The 26,642-nt window shown below is 37.3% G+C and overlaps 1 protein-coding gene across 3 annotated transcripts; it reads left to right on the forward strand.

The window, feature by feature from the left end:
- The first annotated feature begins 971 nt into the window (after positions 1 to 971).
- Positions 972 to 25,893, forward strand: cbarpb (CACN subunit beta associated regulatory protein b). Of its 3 annotated transcripts, none has more exons than XM_052591331.1 (10): positions 972 to 1,214; positions 3,792 to 3,868; positions 6,062 to 6,207; positions 11,311 to 11,372; positions 11,588 to 11,750; positions 13,030 to 13,201; positions 15,328 to 15,480; positions 15,639 to 15,873; positions 19,547 to 19,736; positions 21,361 to 25,893. In XM_052591331.1, the coding sequence occupies exons 2-10, from the start codon at positions 3,818 to 3,820 to the stop codon at positions 22,796 to 22,798; spliced, it is 2,610 nt and encodes an 869-aa protein (XP_052447291.1). In that variant the 5' UTR covers positions 972 to 1,214; positions 3,792 to 3,817; the 3' UTR covers positions 22,799 to 25,893. The 3 variants fall into 3 exon arrangements, with proteins under 3 accessions (XP_052447291.1, XP_052447289.1, XP_052447290.1); XM_052591329.1 differs by having other exon boundaries at positions 974 to 1,214; positions 11,293 to 11,372; XM_052591330.1 differs by lacking the exon at positions 972 to 1,214 and adding an exon at positions 2,393 to 3,424 and having other exon boundaries at positions 11,293 to 11,372.
- Positions 25,894 to 26,642: the final 749 nt, after the last annotated feature.

Genomic DNA, 26,642 nt, shown 5'->3' on the forward strand with positions numbered 1-26,642 from the left:
GCCTTTATATACCCAAAGGGCTTTATCAAGCACCCATCATAAAACAAACAAACAAACTTCATGTAAAATAAACAACAAGTTAAATAAGGTAAATCAGTTAAAATTGTTATTTAAAAAATGATAACTATGATTTACACACACATGCACACACACACACACACACACACACATATATATATATATGTGTGTGTGTGTGTATATATATATATATATATATATATATATATATATATTTATATATATATAAGGGGGGGGGGGTATGTCAATTTTTCACATATGTTTTTTCAAATAAAAAATTAGTGGCACTTGTCATTGAAGAGTATGTTTACAGTCACATATGAGAGTGAGAAGAAAACAGACAATTCAAGGTAGTAATTATCACTTGCAAGCAAATGTTTTTTTTTTTTTTTTTTTTTTTTTTTTTGCATGCTCACTGGTAGACATTGTTTATAGATGTTGATCAAAACAATGCTTTGGTTCTGTTTCTGCTCTCTGATTGTTATTATTATTATTATTATTTTAACTGTATAATGTTGCTTATATGCTTATAAGATCCATTGGGATATATTGTTACAAAATGTATATATTTTCTGGTCAACATCGAAATATTCATATGTCGTTTTTTTTATTTTTTTATTTTAGTCTTACTTAAGTCTGTTTAATAGCCTAACATAATCTTACTGATATCAATTAATCACTGAAGTAAAAATGATGATAGGCCTGAGGATGCAACGGATGACACGAGCACGAGGGGGCGCTGAGTAAATACAAATTTAACATTCACTGCACGACTTGAATTGATCCTTATCCTCAGTGGGTTCAAAGTGAGCATCTGTGTGGAACTGAATAATAATTCAGCCCATAGTGTTATTGCGTTAATCTAATCAGTATTATCATCCATAGCCTATGTTACCCAAAACTGCAGTGAGCCCAGACCGCATGGGGATGCCCGTTACTGAGGATTTTTCACTGACTCAAATGGGGGATTACCTCATTTCCATAACATCAGGAGAGGACGAGGGCGTGATAGACGCTTGTGATAAGTAACGCTGTACCTCACGGTCTGCGCTCCTCACTGGGCGACGGGAGAGTGGGTGTGTTTAACGGGAGACTTCATTCATAAAAACAAGAAGATTTAAAAGCCCAAATTAAAGAGAAGATCGGGGAATCGTTTGCGAGCGCTTTGTCTGATGGAGCACGTGAATTATAGTTAGGTGAGTTTTGTCGGCTTGCCATACACACCGCTTTTGTTTCCGTCACGAGCGTCTCAGTGTCTTATTAGAAAGGCGTCGTGCTTTATTATCGGAAATGAGGGAAATTGTAGTCTAAAAAGCGGAGAGCATTTGTTTGGAAAGACATACATGGGTTATATTTTGTTGTAAGTGGATATCGAGTAGAAATTGTCTAAGCCTGCCCTGAACATAACTGGTTTGGGAATGAGATTTAAATTCATTTATATGAGTTTGTATCGTCTGTCTGTTGATGCTCGCATCGCTTCTATGGCAAGCGGTTTAAACATTCATTCACGTAGACTAACTAGTATCGATTTTTATATTACCAATGCCAATTTTATAATTAGTTGTGAGTAGTCTAATACTGTGTAATAAGTCATTAGTAACTATTCCTTTAGTCATAATGGTAATCTCAATACCTAGTGTCTATTCCAGCTTTACTAGTACTCATTTATAGTATTTATTAGACTACTATATATCGCAGTTGTTACTAGAAATATGTATTTTATTCTCGCAAGTTGCAAGGCATGCTATATTAAATGACCAGGCAGAATAGCTACTTTATAGTTATAATTTAAATATTGCCAGTACAATTAAAATGTTTATTTAAAACTGTAATACTAAAAAAGATTGGCTACTAGTATCTATTCAGTTAGTAGCCTACTAGGAAAACTGAAAAACAGTAACTTTTTAAAAAGTTACCAGTGTTATTTTAGTACCACTGAGGTAGAAATATAACTTTTATTAAAATTTTGAAATTGTTTTTACATTATGTTTTCTGCTTTCGTTTTAATTAATTTAAAATTCTTATCATTGTGTTTATTTGATTTTTTTTATATTTATAATTTTCATTTTTTTATGTCTATATAGTTTTTTGTATAGATTTTTATTTCAGTTTTAGTCATTTTTGCACATAAAAATGAAAAAGAAAATGTAGCCATGGCAACTAGATTAAAATAAAATGAATGTACAGATTTTTCTATTATTTATTTTAGTTCAGTTAGAATGTATTTTAAGATACAAAAGTTTTTTATTAATGCTTTTAGTTGTAGTTAACTATAATAACCACTGTAGTTACAAGTAATTAAAATAAATAAATGTCTCTAATTAATATTTAGTAAAAACGGAATAAATCCCAGCAACAGTTTTTTTACTTGTCTGATTAAATTATATATTTGGAGAAAATAAAAATGAAATAAAATGGAATTTGTTACCAGTAGAAATGGAGTATATTCTTATCATTGTTAAAATAGCTCATTGAACTTAATGGTTAATAAGTAGTGATGATGAAAAAGATAACTGTTGGTATTATATTACTTAATAGTGATTTAAGCATGAAGATGCCAGTTTGTTGTAAGAATTAATGTTGAAATGTAAATAATGTACTATGCAGTTCTACAAATAATCTAAAAGAAATGCTTATGGAGAGATTCTTGAATGTGATACGCCTCTGCAGAGTCTGGCAGGCATGAAAGAGCATATGTTGCATAACCTTCATGGTTTGTTGATTGTGTTAGAGACAGTAAAATATGTTTCTTCAGGTAACCAAAAATGTAGAAACCCAAAACTTACTAGTTTTATTTATGTTAAAGCACAACCTATTCAACCTGACCACTTGAACTATACAAACAAAGGTAGTTTTTTTTTAACATGCATTTTGTACATTGTCACAGTTTAAATTTTTTATTTATTTATTTATTTTTTTTTATTTTTTGCAGTGCATCAATATATATGCAAACAGAATTGGTGCAAACCAAATAAATCACAAGTGAATTGAAAGTGACAAAGTAATTAAACATGAAATCTGGCACACCATTAGATCTGAAAGAACATTCCGGAACATTTCAAACGGGTCTCTGTTGATTTGTTTAATATCTATATCTAATAACACAGTACATTAGACGGCTCTCTGAACACTACAGCAGCATTATGCATCCGAGACACAAAAAACAAGCTTAAATGATCTCAGGAACGCCAAGGACCTGAGATGGAGAAAGAGAGAGAGAGAAGCTATGAAAACAGGTAGGTGGGCAGAAGCTGGATGAGTATGCAGCAGGAGCCTAAAGCTTTGCAGTCCGAGCCTTCAAACACACTGCTATCTCTGCATCTAATGCACACAAACACACGCTGCCTTCAGATAATGGGAGAAAAGGCAGCGTCGCAGCATTAAAGAAACAAGGACTGCTTGGGAGGTGAGTGCAGGAGTGAGAGAGCGGGGTTTTTTTGCGGTTTATGCAGAAAGCTGTGGCGTTGATGGTTTTAAGGGGAGCATATGCTGCTGGGCCTCAGCCACTGGATGAAAGAGGAAATGAAAAGGGATTTCTGGGGGACATTTTGTCACAGGATTGCATAAGTGTGTGTTTGTATGTACAAGAGTTGCAATCAAACATATCTGGGAACTATATTGTGGCTTAAAAGCTGAGTATTTCACAAAGCATTCAAAGGAAACTTCAGGGACGCATTTGTCTTATTTTCCTTGTGAAAAAGAATCCAAATCCTTCTTCAGTGCCATAACCGGCTTCAAAGCAGCTGCCTGACTTCCTGTAATGTCTTCCTCAGGGGGGACACTCTCTCTGGCTTGGACCATGAGCAATGAGTCTGCCATATGGACAAACCAGAACAGAACTTACCCCACCGTAAGTACTTGGGCTTCTCCTTCCTGCGCTGGTTACTCTCATTACGCCCATTCCCTCTCTTTGCAGCGCTATCTCCAGACATGCGAATTGAAAATATCCTGTTCTGTGTCCCTCGTAATTGGATCCGGCGCAAGATCTAAGCAAATTAGCCCTGGCGAGAGAACTTCGAGTCAGACCGAATCCATCGAGCCGTCAGACGATGTGATAGAGCGTCACAACCATGAGTTACTGTGAGGAACTTCAATTACCGGCATAAGCAGCATCATTAGATTAGATTAGAATAGAGACATTAATTAAGGAATAGCGACTAATTCTAGGATGTTCTGGGATTTTGGACCTTATAAATATACAGTTTACCCAAAAAAAATTTATTTACTCCCCTTCATGTTGTTCTAAAACTGTATGACAGACTGGGTAAAAAAAACGAGACATTTTTAAAGAACGTCCTAGCCACTCTTTTACATAGCTTCAAAAAAATTGAACAAAGCACCATAAATTTATCACAAATGTAGTAAATATGATTCATGCTCTATATTTTGTGTCTTCTGAACCCATATTGTAGCTTTGTGCGAGGAATAAAAAGAAGTAGTGAGGTCTAGTTTGTAAATGAATCCTTTTCAATGGAGTCAGTTGACTAAATTGTTCTTAAAAAGAAAGATAGTTGTACAGGTTTGGAACAGCTTGAGGGTCAGCAAATGATCAAAGAATTAGTGATGCACCAAATAATTTTTTAGAAAATATTAAAATTGAAAAAAAGAAAAAATTCTAAACGTCATTTAGCTGAAAACCTTAACCGAAAATATCCTCTCTATATTTCAGCCGAAACAAATTTTAAATTCTACTACCAATTTTCTTTTTTTTTCCACAGACATTTAGTGGATCATTAGGCAGAATTATAATATTTAGGGGAACTATTTATTTAAAGAAGGGATAATTTGGTTATTAAACAAACTCTTGATATCCTCAATGATGGTAAAGTCATATTTACTCCCGATCACATGAAATATGAAAATAACTAGTTTTCACCTGCGAAATGAAAAATTTATTTTATTTTTTTTTGTGACCCAATGTAGTCAGATTCAGTAATGGTTTTGACATAAATAAAAGCAATTAATTTTGATATTACACATTTTTAGATTTCCTTACAAAATATTTACACTTGATTTATATGGATGTTTTTATTTATTTTTATTAAAATGTTCCTTATGTTGCAGGTTCTTGAGATCAGTATCTACAGAATAAAAAGTGTAGAATGTAAACTTTTGAAAGTGTAAATAAATATATATTATAAATATATATATATATATATTTATATATGTTTTATCCATTTTGATGAAAACAAGTTAGCTTGACTTCTTCTTGAGACCTCCCAATGATGCTACTGTCCATGAAAGAGGTTCCAGTTTTCCCTTCCTTTGCTCTTGCCCATCTAGGTTAATGGCAGACTCTGTGATACATAGCCTTCTAGTTTAATGAAGAAAAAATAGTCTTGCAAACTCTTTCATTAACAAAGTAATAGACCTGATCTGAATAAACTCTTTCTAGATCTTCCCCTGAACAATGGCTGGTAATTAGGATGTTCTGCTCCACCAATTGAAAGACTAGATAACGTAAGAGTAATTGTAAGGTGCTTCATCTATAGCCCAAAGGCTCATTCAGGCCTTGTTCTTATGCTCTTATTTAGCATTCTTACCATTGAACATCTCTTGGGGACATGAACGAAGATGACAGTTAAGCAGGTGGCCGGGCGAGAGGTGTTGTATGCCTTTGTGCTTTGATGTCTTTGAGGAAAGAACCTTCTGTCTCTTTCATTCTTGTCTCCGAAGGTCTCCGCCTCTAGATCTTTCTAAACTCATCTTTGGCATGATGAACACTGTACTTAACATCTCAACTCAGACACAAAAGCCCACACATTTGAATGTCCTCTTCTCCAGAAACTGGGCTTTATGTAATATTACCATAGGGACCAGTCTTGAACAAAGGGGTTTTTTATTATTCAAAAAATGTCTGCGGTTAATGTCTGTGTTGGTAAAATGGTAACAGTGAAGGTTTTTGGGGGGCTTTTAAGACCTGAAAAGTTGGACAGTGGAATTGGGGAAACTTATATAATGTGAAAATTGAAGTCATGCAGTTTTACTCGGAGAAGGTATTTCCATTGTGACTGGTTTGTTTCTGTCTCTGGTACTCATCCAGGATGTCCCGTTGTCATCAGGGACACAGAATGGCTATGTCCTCCTGCTGGTCCTCTTGTCCATCTTTGTGGGGGGGACGGTGGTCCTGCTCTCGGTCCTTCTGATTGTCTGTCGCCGTTGTTATGAAGGGGACAGACGCCATGCATGGTAAGACCAATCCCTCACAACATAAACATTCAAAGGATCCTGAACATACTCAGTTCTGGATGAACATTTCTGTCAACCAATCAGGTCTTTTATTTATTTACTTTTTATATATATTTTAGTAATATATCATCCCTGAATTTTCCAATTTGTTCTATGTCCATAAAAAAAGTCACGTGGTGCAACCTAAATATATATTTAAAATAATATATTACCTTCATAATACTCTTAAGTCAATAGCAGTCATAGTAGTAACAGTAGCAAATAGTCAGTAATTGTATTACTAGTATTTACTTAAATCTATTATAGTATTTATTAATGTTTTGAATTATTCTACACACACACACACAGACACACACACATACACATAACATATAGTATGAATCTATACAGTTGTGGCGAGTGGGGCGGGGCCAAGAGGCGTGGGAACGAGGAGTGGGGCGCAGGTGTAGCTCATCTCCAATCACTACACCTGGCCTCACTCCTCGTTCCCACGCCTCTTGGCCCCGCCCCACTCGCCACAGTGGCTCGAGACTGCGCTCTACTCCCCCCCCCCCCCCTTCCCTCCTGGGGGGACCGCTCACAGGGACCTGCAGGAACCTGGGGGTAGGACAGACGAGGCGAGAGAAAAGGAGATGGAAGGATGAGCAACAAGGACGAGAGAGGGGAGAGAGAAAAAAAAAAAAAAATTTCGGTTCCCAGATGCACTGCTGCTCGGCCCTCCACCGGCTGGGTGATCTCCTCCGCGGTGCCCGGCAGTGGCACTGGACGGCCCTCGGCGGACGGCACGACACTCCTCCGCCGCCCGGTGGACGGCGACGGCTCCTCCGATTTTGGGCAGCGGGAGGAGTCCCCCGTTCCCTGCCCATCCGGATTCCGTCACGGAGGCGGCAGGCTCCGGCCCCCTGGCGAACGGCGCCGACTCCTCCGCTCCCTCACGGATGGCAGCCGCCCCTCCATATCGTGGGCGGTCGGCAGCGAGCTCGCCCGTCCCCGGCAACTCGCTCCAGCCCACCGCCTCGAGCGTCCATGGCGGCACATACCTCGCCTGCTCGAGGGCACCGCGGATTCACCACAGCGGCGAGGGATCTTCAGCAGCGCGTCCCTCCTTCTCCCGGGCTTCGGCACCACTGTAACGATACGAACTTCCTAATCATCCGGAAGAAGGAGGCGGGAACCGGCGCACAATCCAAAACACTTTAATAATTCAAAAATAAACAAAACAGCGCGTCAGCCCCTCACGGCGACTGACGCGCACAAATAAAAAGCAAACATAAAATAATGTCCCAGGCCTGGTCCTCTCTCGTCCTTCACTATAGTCGCTCCAGTTTTATATCCTTCCATCTCCTACGTGGGACTCGATACTGGCGGTGGGGCGCAGGTGTAGCTCATCTCCAATCACTACACCTAGCCTCACTCCTCGTTCCCACGCCTCTCGGCCCCGCCCCACTCGCCACAACAGTATATTCAGTTTTAAGTATATTCAATAATTTTAGTTTGAGCAATTTTAGTACTTCAATATTTAGTATTTCAACTACCACAAAAGTTTAATACTTTTAGTAATAATAATAAATTAAAAGTTTTCAAAAAGAGTTTCCAATTTATATATATATATATATATATATATATATTTTTTTTTTTTCAAAGCGACTTTCAATTATATATATATATTTTTTTTTTTCTTTTTTTTCTTTTTCTTGTACTTATCTTTTAAGATCCTCAGGAGTATTTTTATGGATACATTTGTACATATATAGCATTTTGTATAGTGATTGATATTATATTAAATTATTATGACAGATGGTTGCACCAACTGATAAGACTGCATGAGGTTGAGGTTAGGATGCTTTCACACAAGATGTGAAAAAATAATTTTTTTTTAAAATAGCTCAGATAAAATGAAGAAATGTGTACTGTGAATATTGAGAATGTACATTATGATAGTGATGTTTGCTTGTTGACACATGATGCTTATGATTACGTCTGACACTAAATTCCACATCAAATAAACCGTAACACAGAGATTCAACTGGAATAAACTGTTCCTCTGGTGAAGCCAAGGACGCTCGGCCCCGAAAATGTTTTCTGTGCACATTCGTCACAGCCTGGCTGTATTTCTCAGTGGCTGCTGAGAAGTGTAGAGTCTGCCTGCTCTCCAGGCAGCCTGGAGGAGTGCAGGCTCACACAAATGACGAGTATAATGAGATCTCATAGCAGCCATCAGCCACGATAAATCACTCCCGATGCGGGAGAGAGTGCACTCTAGCCAACACCCACTAACACACACACACACACACACACACACACTCGCAGTGTGCCACTGTTCACTGTGGTTAGAGGAATGGAAACCCATTTCCAGTTGCTCATTACCCACAGTGCCTTATGGTGAATGAAACTGTATATTGTCGTAATAAAGCCGGTGTTGTTATTGTGCCTATCATACAGCGTTTATTTAAATGTCAACGCAGGTGAATGTGAATGAGATTTTTTCACTGTTATTCACAGCTGAGACATTTTTAAAATCTGGTGACTTTCTCACTTGCGTGGCGTCTAAAGACCCCAGAAAATCATGTTTTGGCAGGACATCTCAAATGGTTTTGATTACATCGCAGACAAGTACTGTGATTAACTACACTTGGTGGAGAAACAATTTTAACTCAGAAATGTGCTATTAAATTTCACATTTAATTACAAGGAAATGACAAGTAACATAATTAACATTACATTTTGAAGTAGGTTGCAGGTGGAGTTGGGTGGGGGCATATTGATTTGAAACCGCATTTGATTGGACAGAAATCTGTGTAGTGCAGGATGACATCATCAGTATCTTTTTTTTTTTTTTTTAAGAAAAAGACGGTAAATTTACATTTTAGCTATATGTGTGTGTATGTACTGTGTATATTTATTCTGTACACACATACATGTCAATATTTCAGAAAAATAGGTTTTTTATATATTCAATTTAATATACAGTGGGGCTCGAAAGTTTGGGCACCCCTTGCAGAATCTGTGAAAATATGAGTAATTTTCAAAAAATAAGAGAGATCATACTAAATGCATGTTATACTTTATGTAGTACTGTCCTGAGTAAGATATTGTGCATAAAAGATATTAACATTTAGTCCACAAGACAAAAAAATGCTGAAATTATTAAAATAACCCCACTCGAAAGTTTGGGAACCCTTGGTTCTTAGTACTGTGTTCTGTTACCTGATGATCCTCGACTGTCTTTCTGTTTTGTGATGGTTGTGCATGAGTCCCTTGTTTGTTCTGAACAGTTAAACTGATCAGCGTTCTTCAGAAAAATCTTTAAGGTCCTGCAGATTCTTCAGTTTTCCAGCATCTTTGCATATTTGAACCCTTTCCAGCAGTGACTTTATGATTTTGAGATGCATCTTTTCACACTAAGGACATTTGAGCGACTCAAACAAAACTATTTAAAAAGATTCAAAGATTCAGTGATGCTCCAGAAGGAAACAAGATGCATTAAGAGCTGGGGGGTGAAAACTTTTGGAATTTGAAGATCAAGGTAAATTGTACTTAATTTGTGTACCGGGAAACATACAAGTATCTTCTGTTGCTTACGAAGGGCAGAACTAAATGGAAAAAAATATATATTTCAACAAAATAAGAAAAATTTGGCCATCTTCATCGTGTTCAAAAGTTTTCACCCCCCAGCTCTTAATGCATCTTGTTTCCTTCTGGAGCATCAGTGAATGTTTGAATCTTTTTAAATAGTTGTGTTTGAGTCCCTCAAATGTCCTCAGTCTGATAAGATGCATCTCAAAATCATAAAGTCACTGCTGGAAAGGGTTCAAATATGCAAAGATGCTGGAAAACTGAAGAATCTGCAGGACCTTAAAGATTTTTCTGAAGAACGCTGATCAGTTTAACTGTTCAGAACAAACAAGGGACTCATGCACAACCATCACAAAACAGAAAGACAGTCGAGGATCATCAGGTAACAGAACACAGTACTAAGAACCAAGGGTTCCCAAACTTTCGAGTGGGGTTATTTTAATAATTTCAGCATTTTTTTGTCTTGTGGACTAAATGTTAATATCTTTTATGCACAATATCTTACTCAGGACAGTACTACATAAAGTATAACATGCATTTAGTATGATCTCTCTTATTTTTTGAAAATTACTCATATTTTCACAGATTCTGCAAGGGGTGCCCAAACTTTCGAGCCCCACTGTATATATAGAATGTACAATATTATCATATAGATTTCCTGAAAGCTAGCACACATGGGTTAAAAGTCACAAATATCACAAATTTTTTAAAAATCTTGTTTTGATTACTTTAAAAAAAAAAAAAAAAAAAATTTCAAACCTTTTTAACATTGACAACAGCAATGAAACAAAATATTAACATTATTTTTTCCATTATTACTTTATAATATAATATAATATAATATAATATTAATTTTTTAATGCAAAATTTAAATCTTATAAAATGTGCAAAACTGAACTATTTAATTTAATTTAATGCTATCTTTATAATATAATATAATATTAAAGAGATTTTTTAATGCAAAATGAAATTTAAATAAAATAAAATAATAAAATAAAAATGTAAAAAAACAATAGAATCAAACCATTTCATTCTATTTAATGCTAACTTACTTTGTTCTGTAATATAATATGATATAATATTATGTTATATAATATGTTTTTAATGCAAAATTAAAATGTATAAACATTATTTAAATAATGATACAACAGGAAGTACTTCACCACTTTCGTATCATTTCAAAACACAACTTTTTAACACTGACAACACCATCAAAACAAAATAGAATTTTTTTTTTTTTTTACATTAAATACGTTATTTACTTTCTAATCTGTTCTAATCTAATATAAAAAAGGATAAATACATTTTTGATACAAAATTAAAATAATAAAAAGTGTGGAGCATGACTATAGAATGCTGCCTTTTATATTAGGTTTCTGTTTTTTTCCCATTAATGTGTGAAGTCCAGGAACATGTTTGTCATCATATTTTGAGAATGACCCAGGTCTGCATGTTATGAATGAGATGAACATGAATTTGAATTTGACTGGTTACGTGTTTGCATTGAAGGTTCATTGTTTGCCTCAGGGCTAGCGATGACACCGAGAAAAGTAATACCACCTATGTTGAGGAGGCCCAGCCAGTGCACGGTAAGAACTTCCTTAAAAAGTTCAATTCCACGTTACATGCCATCCGCCCAGTTACACTTAGTTATGAAAAGATGTAATGCATTCCATTTGTATTTACATATGGCTTCAGGTAAAGTGATAAGGTTAAGTTTAAGTGACAGTCTCACATACATCACCTGAGGGCATCATGCGAAAAACAAACCCATCCTGTGGTTAATCTGTCTCTCCCCGCACAGAGATTACGATTCGCATCGATGAGTCAGATTGCCTGTCGGCAGCCAGCTCCCACGACATTGAGACAGAGCGTTTCCTCTCCACGGGCACAACGGGCCGCCGGGTCTCCTTCAACGAAGCAGCGCTCTTCGATCACAGCAAGAAAGCACAGGAGAAGGGTCGAAGGTCAGCCGCCCACTCACTGGTACCACCCACTCTAGACACAGAGCGCTCCTATTCACAGCGATCGCTGCAGCTTTCATTACTCATCTATCTATGAGTTTTACATTGACATCTGGGCTCGTCAGATGCATGAGCCATTGAGGAATAACAGGGGCTTTAACTTGTTTGTCAACATCAAGATTTTGGGTAAAATTAATGACAGCATGTAAGGGAAAGTTTGTTTTGTACAAAAAAACTTGATTATCTGATTACTCTAAGCACCTTTACAAATTCATGTAATTCGATTAATGAATATTTGAAAGTACTTATAGTTTTAGATTTTTTTTTTAAGGTCATAAAAAATGTATGAATTATAAGTGATAAAGAATTATTATTAAAATTGTTAAAAATATTATATATATATATATATATATATATATATATATATATATATATATATATATAAACATACATACATACATACATACACACACACACACACTCATATTCTTTTTAAGATATACTTCATCAAAAAGTATTTCAATGATTAGCATTTAATGAGTTAATGAAAATCTTATTAATCTTATTAATTTATATAAATAAATTACATAAATAAATTATGTGTTTATAAATTTACAAAAAAAAAGTTAAAGAACAAAATGCATTACATATTTAATTTTTATATTTACTTTATCTGAAACTATATTAAAAATACGTATGCATAGATTATTACCTAAAATGGATAATGAACTATTATTAATTAAATATATATTTTCTTAAATATTAATCTGCCAAAAATGTATTACATTTTGTTATTATATATATATATATATATATATATATATATATATATATATATATATAGATATATATATATATATAGATATATATAGATATATATATAGATAGATAGATAGATAAGATAGATATATTGTTTTGTTTAAAAATCTTTTTTCTTTAACACATATACAAAATTAGAATATAATTAGAGAAAAAAATATTAATTTGTCAAATTTTGATACAACTAAATGAATAAAGATGACTAAAATGGTGATTTATGTATGTATATATATATAGAAAATTATTATTAAAAGTGTTATGCATAAATCGGTTTTTAAGCAGAATGCAGAGAAGACTTTGGTTTCTTTGGTTAACAGCTTCTTGAAATGCAATTTGTCTACAGTTAACTCAACTTCGCCTATCCAAACGATAATTTCAACACTCCCGTGATATATTTGTGGTGTCAATCTCTGATGAAGTGATAAATCCAGCCAGCATGTGTCATATTTCCACCTCGCCTCAGGTACACGCTCACGGAGGGCGATTTCCATCACTTGAAGAACGCGCGGCTCACCCACCTCCACCTCCCTCCACCCGCCCTCCAGATACTCACCATCCACGAGTGTGAGTCATCAGAGAACAGTATTGCCATGACAGCGCGCCCCGTCGCTAAATCCAGCCTCTCAGTTTTTCAGGTGACAGCCACATTGCTCTGCTAATAGGAGAATATGATGACAGTCATAACAAGGGCAGCATGAGATCCTATTTTTCTAGGTCAGTTAAAAGCACTGAGCTCGTGATGGATTGTCAGTTTGTTAAGTGCTGTGGTGTGTAAGGAGACGTTTATGCAGTGGAACAATTGATTTAATGTTTTAACATGTTAGGTTGTACTTTACTTTAACCATGTTGTGATGAAGTGACAAGTGGTAAATCCTGCTGAATCTCACAAATTGTACCCTTTTTTTTTTTTACCTAAGCAGCTGTTATTGATGTGAGCCTTGAAAAGAAATCGTTGTGTTCAGAATACTGTTGTAAAATTATATATTGTACAAATATACTGACTACATAGTATGCGAAACTGTATTAATCATTTATACTAGTAAGAGTTTGTTTTTGAAGGAAATTAATACTTTTATCATCAACAACACAATTAATTGTTCAAAAGTGACAGTAAAAATCTTTACAATTTACAAAATTAGACATAACAGACGTTGCAAAAGATTTTTATTTAAAATAAATGCTCTTCTTTGACCTTTTTAAATCAGTTTCCACCAAAAAATATTAATCAGAACATCTGTTTTTAACTGATGTTAATAATAATAAATGTCTCTTGAGAAGCAAATCAGTTTATAAGAATGATTTCTGAAGGATGATGTGACTGAAAATTTAGCTTTGAATATTGCATGTGAAAACATGTAATCAATTAGAAAACAGTTATTTTAAATTTTTATAATATTTCAGAATATTTTCTGGTTTTACTGTAATTAAATAAATGCCTCGGTAATTAGCATAAGAGACTTCTTGCAAAAATATGAAAAAAACTACACCCCAAATGTTCATTTTCCTAAATTTATTTATTTATTTTTTTGATTAGAAATAAATCGAAAACTGTGTTTTTAAGTGTATTATCTTTTGCTAATATGATCAAATATTAAGAATAAATGTTTAAAATAGTACTTGGTTCTTTCATCATGCTGGAAAAAGATTATCCACAGCATTGTGAGCATTCTGCTAATGCGTCATTCAATAAGCTAGCCCCTCCCACAGTAAAATCTCATTGGTCCAAAATTCTTCTTGCATGGCTTTATCAACCTTATTTTTAATGTAAGATAGCAACCTTTTTAAACTTGTATTTGCCAAGCTTCTGGTGTCATTTGCTTCAAGTTGTTTTAGCAACAAAAAACTATTTTTTTATTTTTGTATTTATTGTAAAATTGTAATCTGTAACACAAGTAGTTTTATCATTTACTGTTCTAATTATAGTTATTTTGCCAGTTGTTTAACTAAACCAACTAATAAATTGGAAGTCTCAGAAAAATAGATGAATAAGGTGGTTAAGAAACATAGGTCAGTCTTTATTAGGTCCAATTTTCGCTATTAGCAAACAATTAGCTACAACTTTTGCCTCAGTAAACTCCTAATTACTCCTTATTAATAGTTAGTAAGGTATTGTTAGGTTTAGGTGTTGGGATGTAGAATTTCTAAGCAACAGTAAAGTTTCGTCACCACAACAGAAGGTCCGCCTCTCAATTCATTCAATAGGACAATGGAAAAAAAATGCGAATGACGTCAGATGCTTTTTTTAAACTACAGGCGCTCAGACTCAGAGTGCTCCTGCAAAAACGTGAGGCGCAGTAGGCAGCTTAAACGCGAGGTGCACGGGGCACATAAACAGCTCGCAAAACACTCACTGCCAACAGAAAACTATTTAAAAAAGGCGCCTCTTACTGCAAAAATCTGATCGGGGCCTAATCGGTTAAATAGCGGAAGTTATTCCTCCACCACACGCGTGTGACGTCATTAACAATGGCATTATGTTGTTAACTAATGTGGTTCAAACGACAGAATTGCGACTGTCTTTGTGACTAGCTAGTTTGTTTCCAGAGAAATGCATCATACTATGGTGGTTAATCAGTGAGTTACGTCATTGTACGGGAAATGCACCCCTGGTTAGGACTTGATGTTAGAATGCTGCTTCAACAAAGTTACTGAGTCTGAATCTTTAATAAACATTTTTATATCTGTACGAGGCATCATGGTTAATCAGGTTTCTTATTATTGTCAAAATAATAACCGCCCATTGTGTTTGTCACATGGACAGCCACCAATATTTTCACTGCCCCAGACTGCCCTGACCAGCCGGACTCTGAGTCCCAGCTCTGCCCTTCCTGGCGACGCTCTCAATTCCACTGTGGACACCACGTTCTGTGAGAGCATCACAGCGGCCGGTCCTGTGCCGTCCAGCCCGTGTCTAGTGAGTCACAAACACTCACCCACTGACACATCACGATACACACAACAATCCACGTGAACGGACAACTCAAAGTTCATTTGAGTCACAAACACATGCTGAATGCATACAGCAGATCATCCGATTGTATTGCATTTATGTAATCTTGCGAACACAAACAGATGGAGGTCAGAGGAGGAGTCGGGAGGAGCACAGGCATCATAGGTAATGGTAGAGAGTGTGCGTCGGCCTCATCCATGGCCCTGTCCTCTTCTGGCGGGGTCCCACAGGGCCCCATGCTCCAGTTCTTCACCAAGCTCCGCCGACACGCCAGCCTGGAGGGAGCGAGTCCCTACTTCAAGATCAAGAAGTGGAAGTTCGACAGCAGCCAGAGAGCTTCAAGTCTAGACATGAGAGGTCAGTGACACATCCAGGAGCTGGCAGCAGATTAAAGAGAGCATCCGGTGTGAATGTAGGGCGCTGGTTTCATCACAAATAAACAGGCTGTGCTGATGAAACATTCATTTTACAGAGGTATTGCTATTTCATGCTGTTTAAAAAAACAATTCTTAAATCTAAAACCAACTGAATTTTTTAATACTGATTAAAAAGCGGTTGTACACGGTGCGTTTTTTGCTGTTGTACGAGCTCGCAGACAATATTTTTTTCTCGAGAGAGAATCTCAGATGCTGGCATGGTCACGGCCGAGCGGCAACCTCCCACTCTCTCTCATGAGGCCAATAAGGAAGTGATTAAAACTGCAATTCATGGACTGGCCACTTGAAGCTGGCTGCAGAAGAGAGTCAGTCCCCATGTTACAATGCCCAACTTTACAGCAGAAAAAAACATGTTTATAGCCTGGTTCAAAAAATTATTTTGGTCTATATTGCTAATTTTGCCCTTCATGACAACTGTGAGGGGGGGGGGGATTTTTTTTATAACTCATCCATTTAAATTATAATAAGCCTTAAAGTTCAGCATAATTAGGGCGTGGCCACTTGAGTGACAGGTGGATTGCCGCTGCTGACAATGCCATCGCGCTAGGTGGGCGTGGCTTCAGCAATCAGCTCCCGCCTTTTTGCCCATTTTTGATTTTCTGGGAGAGTCGTGCAGTGACACGCTGGCAAGATGGCGACGGCCCGATCTGCACACTTTAGGCTTCAAAACCGCTATTGAGGAGTCTATGGGTGACGTCACGGACACTACGTCCATATTTTTTACAGTCTATGGTCACGGCCCGTACCGTGTGAGAATAATTACGGGCCGATCTGTGAATGTTACGAGCATCTCCCAACTTCCTGATAATTGTCAAACATGTCTAAAAAATTCGGACACTGTCAGTTTAAATTGGTGGCGTATATGAGACTGAACGAGATGATTTGGCGATCCATCTGAAGTTGACCAATCAGAGGAAGACAAATCCCACATATTATGTTTATAAATAGTCTATATATAGTAAAAAAGGTTTTTTTATTTTTTCAAATTGTGCCAAATTTGCAGTTCAGCTTTATGAATGAATATACCTGTTGTATTTACATAAAAACTAGCAGAAATTTAGAAATAGCCTTCTCAACTCGAGTTGTTAATGAAGAACAGGAAGTCCATGCTTTTCTCTGCTTTTCAGCCATTCTCTTTGCCATGTCTTCATTTCTTTTTCTTTTTTCTTTTTCAGCCATAGCTGCCACAAAGAAAACTATTTCTTCTTCAGAATCCCTATTTTTATGAATGACGCGAAACGTAATGCTTTTACGTCAGAGTTTGTAAAATCGTACTAAATGTGTGACTGCCTCCATACGATTTTCAGATAAAAGGTGCGAGGCCTCACAACCTTCTGACCTTCAGAATCGCATCATGTACACCAACTTTAAAACTGTTTAGTTTTAAGATATTTTTGAGATTTGGGGATTTTTATCAGTGCTTAATCTATAATTAGCTTTAGAGCATTTTGTTTTGTTTTTAAAGCAGTGCATTTTAATTAGAAGCTTTAGAATATTTAATTATTTTTAATTAAACAAATCATTAAATATTATATTACAATTTAAATATTGTACTTAAACATACAATACCATAAAAAAAAAAAAAAAAGTACAGCAAAAACAGTAATATTGTGAAATATTATTATAATTTAAAATCAGTGTTTCTATTTTAATATATTTTAAAGCATCATTTATTCCTGTCATGGTAAAGCTGGATTTTCAGCATCATTACTCCAGCCTTCAGTGTTTACTTTTTAGTATCTCTGTCTTTGTAAACCATGATTTTTTTGATGAATAGAAAGTTTGAAAGAACGGCATTTATTTGAAAACTTTTGTAAGATCAGAAATGTCTTTACTGTCATTTTTTTAAATCAATTTAATGCACCTTTGCTAAATAAAATAACTAATGTATTAAAAGAAAAGTTTTTTGCAGAGGCTGCCATTGTTCTTCAAATTTACTTAACAATGGTGTGATCTCATTTTCTTCTCTTAATTTTATCAACTTTTTATTATACTGTTGCATTGACATGAAAAAAATCCTCTGACAGGGCAAGTGGGATATTGTTCTACCTCGTGTTTTAAATATGACAAAGTGCATGGTGTAGCTGATGGGATGGAATTAATTATATGCTGCTGTTTGATTATATAAGCATTACTGTAAAATATCTCTGGATTTATCCTCTCAGGTCTGACAGCTTGAAAGGAAGTGTGAGTGGAAAGTACAGACAGTGTTATGAACCTATGAAGCGATCAGTTTCCTAGCCTTAGGGGATGCAAAGCAATATTGAATGTTTCTTTGCTTTTCATTTAGCCCCGGCATTGTGTATTACCTTGGAAAAATGATTGAAGACCTTAATAGAGTTTTAGTGCCTTCATGTAGCATGGAGCAGAGAAATGGTTTGGCTTTTGTCCGTGTGTGTGTGTGTGTGTGTGTGTGTGTAGCAGACTATAGAATATTATCTCAGCCAAGACGAAGCTGCTGTATCTGAGAGCCAAGACTTACTCTCCAGCAGATGGCCGGATGACGCATGGCTCTTCCAATCCAAACTTTTCTTCCTTTTTTTTTAATGAGAGACAGTGAAAATGAGCATCTCAAACGCTCAGTGTTTTTTATTCGGTGTAACAATACGGTCATGATAAAAACTATGCTCTAAAAAAATGTAGCCCTATGAAACCAATAGTTTTTGTTCAAACAAACAATTAAATATGTGGTAAAATTATTATTTTTTAACCCTCATTCTGAACCTCTCCCAGAAACAGCTTTTATGAGTGGTTCCTTTAAAGCTGCAGTCCGTAACTTTTTTGTGTTCAAAATTGACAAAATTTCTATAATAAGCGAGTACACCATGAATCCATTTTTGAAACAGTGTTTTTGGCTTGTCCTGATTCACTTTGGTAGACCTATAATAATTGTTTATATTCAGACTATTTACACGGGTAGGTTCGGGTAGGTACCGCTGCGGAGTAGCCCAATACCCAAGTGATCCGCCATAGACATAAACAGAGAGTAGTAGCTCCCGCTAAAATGTTCTTCCGTAAGATGCACACAGTTCTGTTTATTAACCGCTAGAGTGCAAAATGTTACAAACTGCAGCTTTAAGGGTCCCTCAGTTATCGGCCAATGTTACGACTGAACGTCATTGCATCTGAAACAGTATCAACGCCCCCTCGATATTGCATGTTATGACGACATTATCAAAATAAAACAGTCATTTCCAGACAAAGCAACTAGAAATCATTTACTTACATACTGATGCAGCTGCAGTCAGATCTAATATGCTTCATTTTTCAACAAATGTTTTCTCCATAACACTGTGCCTCATTTACAAAACAAAATGCTCCAAAGTCTGAACGAGCTGTTTAAACCAAACGCATCAAAGCAAATGCTATCTACAGTTTATTTAATGGAAATATGTTTTTTTAGAAATCATTTAACTTTGTTGGTAATGATGGCATTTGCAACTACAGTTGGCATATACAGGTTTTTTTTTTTTTGGTGGACCAAATATTTGTTGACAATAAAATCTGAAATGTGAAAACTTTACTTCATGTTAGCATAAAAATTGCTTTGTGAGTCTATTGATGATGCCACAAAATTCACGTTGTCCCCACAGGTTCCCCCAAGCGGAGGCAGTTCCAGCGGCAGCGTGCAGCCAGCGAGAGCATGGACCAGGAGGATCATGACAGCCATCACATTGACCTTATCCAGTACATCGCTCGCACCAAGGATGTCACCTACTGCCCCACCCGGCCTAGTCCACGACTTCTCTCCCCACCTTCCACACCCCCACCCTCCCTCGGCAGGTATCTTTAATTGCTTCGCCCATGCATTTGCTATAGCAATCATCTGCCTCACCACACCTCATACAGCAGACCTCATTCCATGCTGGACTGATCTCAGCGCGCTGATCGCATTGACTTATCATGGCGTCATCAGCTTACAGTGCATAAAGCTTTGCTTTAGATTTGGTAAGCTGTTTTCTTGAATTTGGGTAAATACCACAGGTGTACATTTTGGTATTTTTAGCCATCAGTTTGCAATTGTTTTGCAAAATGGGCCAAGAAGGACAATTTACATGTTAATCAACATTAGCTTAATTCCTCAAATAAAAACTGGGGCCTTTATGTACCTGAACTGCAGAAGGTAACAGGCTTTTATTTGAAGCAGGCTTTTATTAGAGGCAGGCCTTTATTTCTAATTCCATCTTTTTGATAAATAATTGTTTTAAATAAACCGTTTTAAATTAAAAGCGAAAGCGTTCCAGGACAGAGATCACAACATTAGCACAGAATCAGTTCAGAATAAATCACCAAAAGAATCAGTTCGGTTTAGACGCGCTCTCTGTCAGTCTGCTTCACGCTGAATCACGCATGCGCAGTATAATCAGATCCTCGGTTCTCAAATCGGATGCATCCGACAGAAACTGTTCTCAGTTCAGTGTATTGGTGATCCGAAAACCGATGCAACCGGTTCTTGACTCGAGAACGAGGAACGCTCCGGCAGTGGGCGTGTACGTTAGTTATCTGGCTCTGCAACACAAATTTCCCCCCGGCCTTTAAGACCGGCCTTTATTTGTCTGTGTTGACCCCGCCCCCGGCCACTATCAGAGGCCCGATGTTTATTTGACTACCGGTTTTTATTTGAGGAATTACGGTATATTTGTTTATATTTGCTTACCTATCACAACTGACTTTCCTGTCTCTGTTGCTGTGTACTGGTCTCAAATTAACCATCACAGAGTGAGTCACAACCATCTGTGCACTAATGGAGGCATCTGTTTTAACATTTCTGAATCTGGACTCCAAGCTTTAACGGAAGGGAAAATAAACAAACCTAATATGTTTGGGGTCACTTATTCAGCGAAGATGCATTAAAGTGGTCCAAGTGACATTAAATATATTTTTAATATGAATTACTACAGGATATTGGTTTGTTTTAACTCAGAGGGAGTGTCAGCAACATTAAAAAAGTTAACAGCTTAAGTCTTTCATGGATTAATGCTTATTGGAGACGCAAACCGTTTCAAACGATTCAGTTTAATTTGGTGAACTGTTTCAAGAAGATCTGGTCACATTGAGTGATTTGTTCGGGAACCAGATATCACTACCATAACACGCTCACAACAGACCCGGAAGAGAAGACAATGCTGAATAAAGTCGTAGTTTTTGTTATTTTTGGACCAAAAAGTATTTTCAATGCTTCAAAAAAATTCTAACCGAACCTCTGATGTCACATGGACTACTTTGATGATGTTTTTATTACCTTTCTGGACATGGACAGTATACAAAAATGTATTATATTTAAAATTTATTTGAAAAAACCAGACTGACAAAACAAATGTTGTGCTTCACTGCGGCATATTCTAAAGAAATACTTACTATATTTAAGAAAATGAGCTTGATAAGCTTGATTTGTGCTGTTCTTCAGGTTAAAGGTGGAGGTGATGGTGGAGCCCAACTGCAGCAGAGCGATGGGTCCCGGAGTGATTGGCCTCACCTCTGAGCCCCCGGAAGAGAGTCTTGAAATGGGCTACCATCAGGAGAGCTTAGAACCTCAGACCTTGTACCGTGATATCTGGACTCTTCGAGCCTCCTTTGAGCGGTATGTCTCGTCTGACCAGAGCAGCAGCAATGACAAAGACTCTGTCCGTAGTGACGCGGACAGCGTGTGCTCTTTAGGGGTTAAGACTGAGATGGGAGGGCTGCCTAGGTACCCCTCGCAGGATATTGGGGATGAGATGGAGGGGGATGCGGACTTGCCTCTAGATGAGGGATCAGAGAAAGGTCGCAAACAGGATAGTGTCGATTCAGAAAGGGGAAGTGACGGAGAGCCAGGAAACCGTAAGTTGCTCCAAATGGACAGCGGTTACGCCTCGATAGAAGCACCTTCGCGTGCTCCCGAGGAGTTGCGACTGTTTGGTAGCAGCAGTAGCAGTAAGGATGGCTCCGCCGTGGAGCGCAGGCACTTCTTCAGTTCTGGTCGCAAAGGGACCGTTTGCGAGAGCTTCGACACAGACATCTTGGATGAAGAACTCGAAGAGGAACCAGCGGGGGCCAGCGGCGGGGTGGATGGAGTGGAAAAGGACGAGAGCACCATGCTGTGGTCCCCCTATGGCCAAATGTTCACTCAAAGCGACGTTCAACCTCAACCCCCCCTCTTTTCCCGGCGTGACTACAGCATCGATGAGAAAACCGACGCACTTTTCCACGAGTTCTTGCGGCATGACCCACAGTTCGATCAGCAGGAATCTCCACTGCGCTCCAAGCATCGCTCCCGCGTGCACCTGCGTAAGCAGTGGCAGCGCTCCAAACAGTACAGCGACCCAGGCCAGCGCTTCCAATCCTCTTTTGACCGGTACCGCGCTCCGCTCCGACGTGGCGAAACTGTCAACTACCCTCTAGAGACTAGCTACCACAGCACACTCCCACGAATCATTAGTGCACCTGATGAAGAGAACAGCGAAGGTGCAACCAGTACACCCGAAACACCCAAGGCAGATCCGGATACCGCTACTGATGTGGATCCTGACAAGAAAAGAACATCTTCCAGCACCGGAAGCAGTGGAACCATCAATGAAAAGGAAACCCTTGAGGAATCGCAACCCCCTCCAATGACTGACATTTCTGGAGAGCAGCCGGTGGGCCAGGAGAACTCTAGGCAAACATTGCCACCACCTGAGCCTCCTGATGAACGTACACCCAAATGTACAAGCTATGGCCCACAGACAATCACAGAAGAGCTGAGCGACAAGCTAGCGGCAAGCCTCGAAGAGCGGCTGTACTCAGATCTCCGCAGGACCAGGGAACCGCCCGAGTGTAGTGCAGTGACTGTGACCTACACATCCCCTGATCACAGTCCAGTGTAGCATGTGGCTCCCTTCATCACCTCATGCAAGAACACTTCACGGCGACGACAGGTCCAAAGTTTTGATCGACATTGGCTCCGATCTGAAACAGGTTTGCTTTGGTCATTTAAATGGTGAGGAAATCATTCTCATTATGTCCTAGACCAGTGGTGTAGAGACGCTTCTTCCATGCTCAGTGTTAAATAAATGGCAATTAAGGCTCATACCTCATGTTGCTCAATGCACCAAGTCTTAAACAAATGAAATGTCAAAGTCTGTTATTAAAGCTCTCCATTTAGCTACTTGTTGACTTCAAAAGCCAATATTTCCTCTGCACTAGGTAATCCACTGTGAAATTGGGTGCTATTAGATTTAAGATTGATTATATTTGTAATTGCATGAATTATATTGCAATGCTTCCTATCCGGATGTCTGTTCATGACCCAAATCAATATTATTTTCTTTCACTTGTTTTTAAATGTACAAGCGAGCCCTTCATTCGATTATTAATGTTTTGTTTCTGAAGTTGTAAAATACTCAATACTACTTATTATTAGCTTCTGGGAATTTGTTGTGTGGTTGAACCTGCTTTAAGATTTTAGAAAGAAAAAAAATGCTATCAATTATAAATCATAATGGAATCATCATGGAATAAACTGTAGAAATGTCCTTGTATGGGTAGACATGTCTAATTATGTCACATAACCCATATTTAAAAAACAACAGCATATCTGAAACACCATGGCATTGGGCCAGTTCCTAAGCAAACATAAACATAAGTCTTTTCCCTTTTAACTTCACAGTGTTTATAATTTGGGTTAAATAAGATGGTAATAGTTGCACTATATCACTAGCCGTGTTAGCTTGTTTCCCACCAATTTGTTTGCAATCCATTATTAACTGTCCTTTTCATTAAATAGTGTTATTTTACCATTGAAGCACTGAATGGCTAAAACTGCCTCTTTGTGAGATACTGTAATTTCATGACCATTGAATTATTATTAATGTGATTTTCATCTTTTAAGTGTATAATCTGTTCTGTATAATCGATCATATCTGTGAGAAAAAGACAGAACGATTTTTGAGAATACAGTGACAAACTGTTGTCAGGTAATACCAAGATAAAACATTAAAACACAACAGTTTGGAAAACGGAGAAAGAAAAGACAATCCTGCAAAATAATGACCACAGATATTCCTCTCTAAGGGTTTGAATCAGGCCTGAGAAATTTTTATGAATTTCATTATGAGAAGGGCATGCCTTTTCCTGCATGTATTTCACGAAATGAGCTCTGTGTGTTAGTTAACAGTACTTTTATGTGAAAATTACCAAGACAAGAATCCCTAGAGGTGGATGACTGCATAAGCTGCCTTTGGACAGAAGCGTTATTTAAAATCATTTAAAGCAAATCCCACTGCCTAGCAAAAGCAACTGTTGAATCTCGGTACAAATGCCACCATTCACGTTGATCTGAATTATTCCAATGAAATGGAATTCTAGTATTCCCGCCTGTCAGCTACGTGTTGCATTCTATATTGATGATTATGGGTTTGATCTTCTTGGAAGCATGCAAACAAAAGGTTGTCCTTGGCGGATTCTCAATTGTGATGTGTTGGAAAGTGTATCTTTGAGAAATCTGAGCAAAAAGGCCATTGGTGATAGAGGTTCTTGATGTAATGAAGAAAACCCTTGGCTAGCATCCACAGTCCTTGTCTATGAAGGCTCACATTTTTTTGTGGCCTTTTAGGGTGATTGTCTTGAGCTGTCGAGTAGTTCTATAAAGGGTACATGTAATATTTAGGGTGCATCTGAAGTGCCCTGTCTAGAATTAAAAGGCTTTCATTATCTAGGTGAACAATGACTGATGTATGTGCATGGAGTAATTAACAATGCCAGAGAAAAAAAGAGCTTCAGACTAGCTCAAATTGTTGATTGATTGTCTCTGGCTAAATGAAGCATACTGACCATCTCACATGATTAATATGGTGCCTTCCTCTGTGTTTAACATTTAATGGGATAGTTCACCCCCAAAAAAGTCCATGCAGTGAAAGACTGTGGGGTCCGAACATTGTTGTTTGGACCCCATTGACTTTGATTGCATAAGCAAAAACAGTTGAAAAATTATTCAAAATATCTTCTTTTGTGTTCAACACATGAAAGGCAGATACATGTTTGGAATGACGTGAGGGTGCATAAATGATGCCAGAATCTCCATCTTTGGATGAACCGTAACATTAGGTAAACAATTTTTATGCCCAGATCTCAGTAGAGCACTTATTTCTTGTATCCTAGTTTGTCCGTAATTGAACAGACCAAATTACCATATAGAGATTAATAAAAAATAGAAAACAAACAGAAATAGGAATCTGTAATTTGTATGTCAAATACATGTACACCTACAGTATTTTAGCGATTACAATTCCAGTCCTTGGTTTTAATTAACTGTAATCCAGAACATGTCATGGACAGTGAAATCTTTACATTGGAAAGTAGAATTGTATATAAGCACAATGAGGTCCCAGTGCAGGCACTAGAATAGTCTATGTCTTGGATTAGACATAAACCTAGTTGGGGACCTTACAGTATGTGCACAATCAAACAGCCTGTCAGTTGAAAGATTACTGTGTATAGATTTGCATGTGATGACAAATTATTGTTTAGCAGATCCAAAATGAAACTTCAAATGACAGATATTTTTAATGTGACTGATAATTAAAAGAAGTAGACTTGGTACTAAAATATTGTAAAGTATTTTAAGGAGTCTGTTATTTTAGAAGTTCTGCTTCGCTGACTTGATGAGATTTTTTGCCATATTTCCATGGACAAAAAGGTTTATTTCTATTGCTGATTATATTTCGATGAAAGAGAAAATATATTTATGTGCAAATTTCCATGTAGAAAAAAAAAATCTGTAAAAAATCTGCTTGACTAATTACTAATTTAAAGAAAAAAAACAACTAAAAAGAGAAAGCGAGGCAAGATTTCTGAACATTTTGTTTAGTTTACCTGGATCTCTTTGTTCTAGATCTACTTAGCCTTGAGGGACCAACCAATCTAAACTTTTATTTTCATGTTATGTTTTTTCAACTAGTCAATAAAGAATGATGCATTATGATTTTGCCCGAGTCCTTTTTCGTTTTTTTCATCTCAAGATCAAGAGTTTGTCGGCTCGCTCTGGCAAACTGTTATCAGCACCTATGTTCCACCCTGCCATTCTCCTTCTTAGGTGCTGAAATATCCCTTTGGGAACATCAAATATTCATATCAGCCAAGCTAATAAATTAAAGATGGCTGTACAGTCATTATGATTCCAAATCAATAGCAACTCCAGGTAACTAGGGAGAATGGGAACGGGCCTTTAAGCTTGTGACAGCGGCTATCAATCATCTGCGCAACGACACAAACAAAGACCACTGACACATGCGATTTATTCATGCCCCTCTGCTGTACTGAATGTTCCTCATCTGAATTGACTAAGACCAACTCTAGGGATGGTCACAGCCTTCTGAGATTAATTTCTCCACTGGGGACCATATGTTTGATCACAACTCAATTTCACATCAAAATTTATGCATACACAGAATAATTGATAACTGTGGTGAGGGAAGATATTTACCAGATATTTGCCCTCTCAAGTTTATTTAGGTATATCATTTAGCCTAATGCATTGTGTATTTATTTCCCATCGCAAAAGCATTTATATAAACTAAGTTCTGCAATCGTCAGAAAGCTGCTTATCTAGATAGCGGAGTGAATGTATACAATGGAGAGGGTATGTTTATATGGTTGTTAATTAATGGGATCCAATCCAATCCATTGGATTTTGACTAAATATCTTTGATACATTTTGGCTTTAATAATATT

The sequence above is a fragment of the Carassius gibelio genome, chromosome B22, assembly GCF_023724105.1.
Source record: "Carassius gibelio isolate Cgi1373 ecotype wild population from Czech Republic chromosome B22, carGib1.2-hapl.c, whole genome shotgun sequence".
In the NCBI taxonomy this organism is placed as follows: Eukaryota; Metazoa; Chordata; class Actinopteri; order Cypriniformes; family Cyprinidae; genus Carassius; species Carassius gibelio.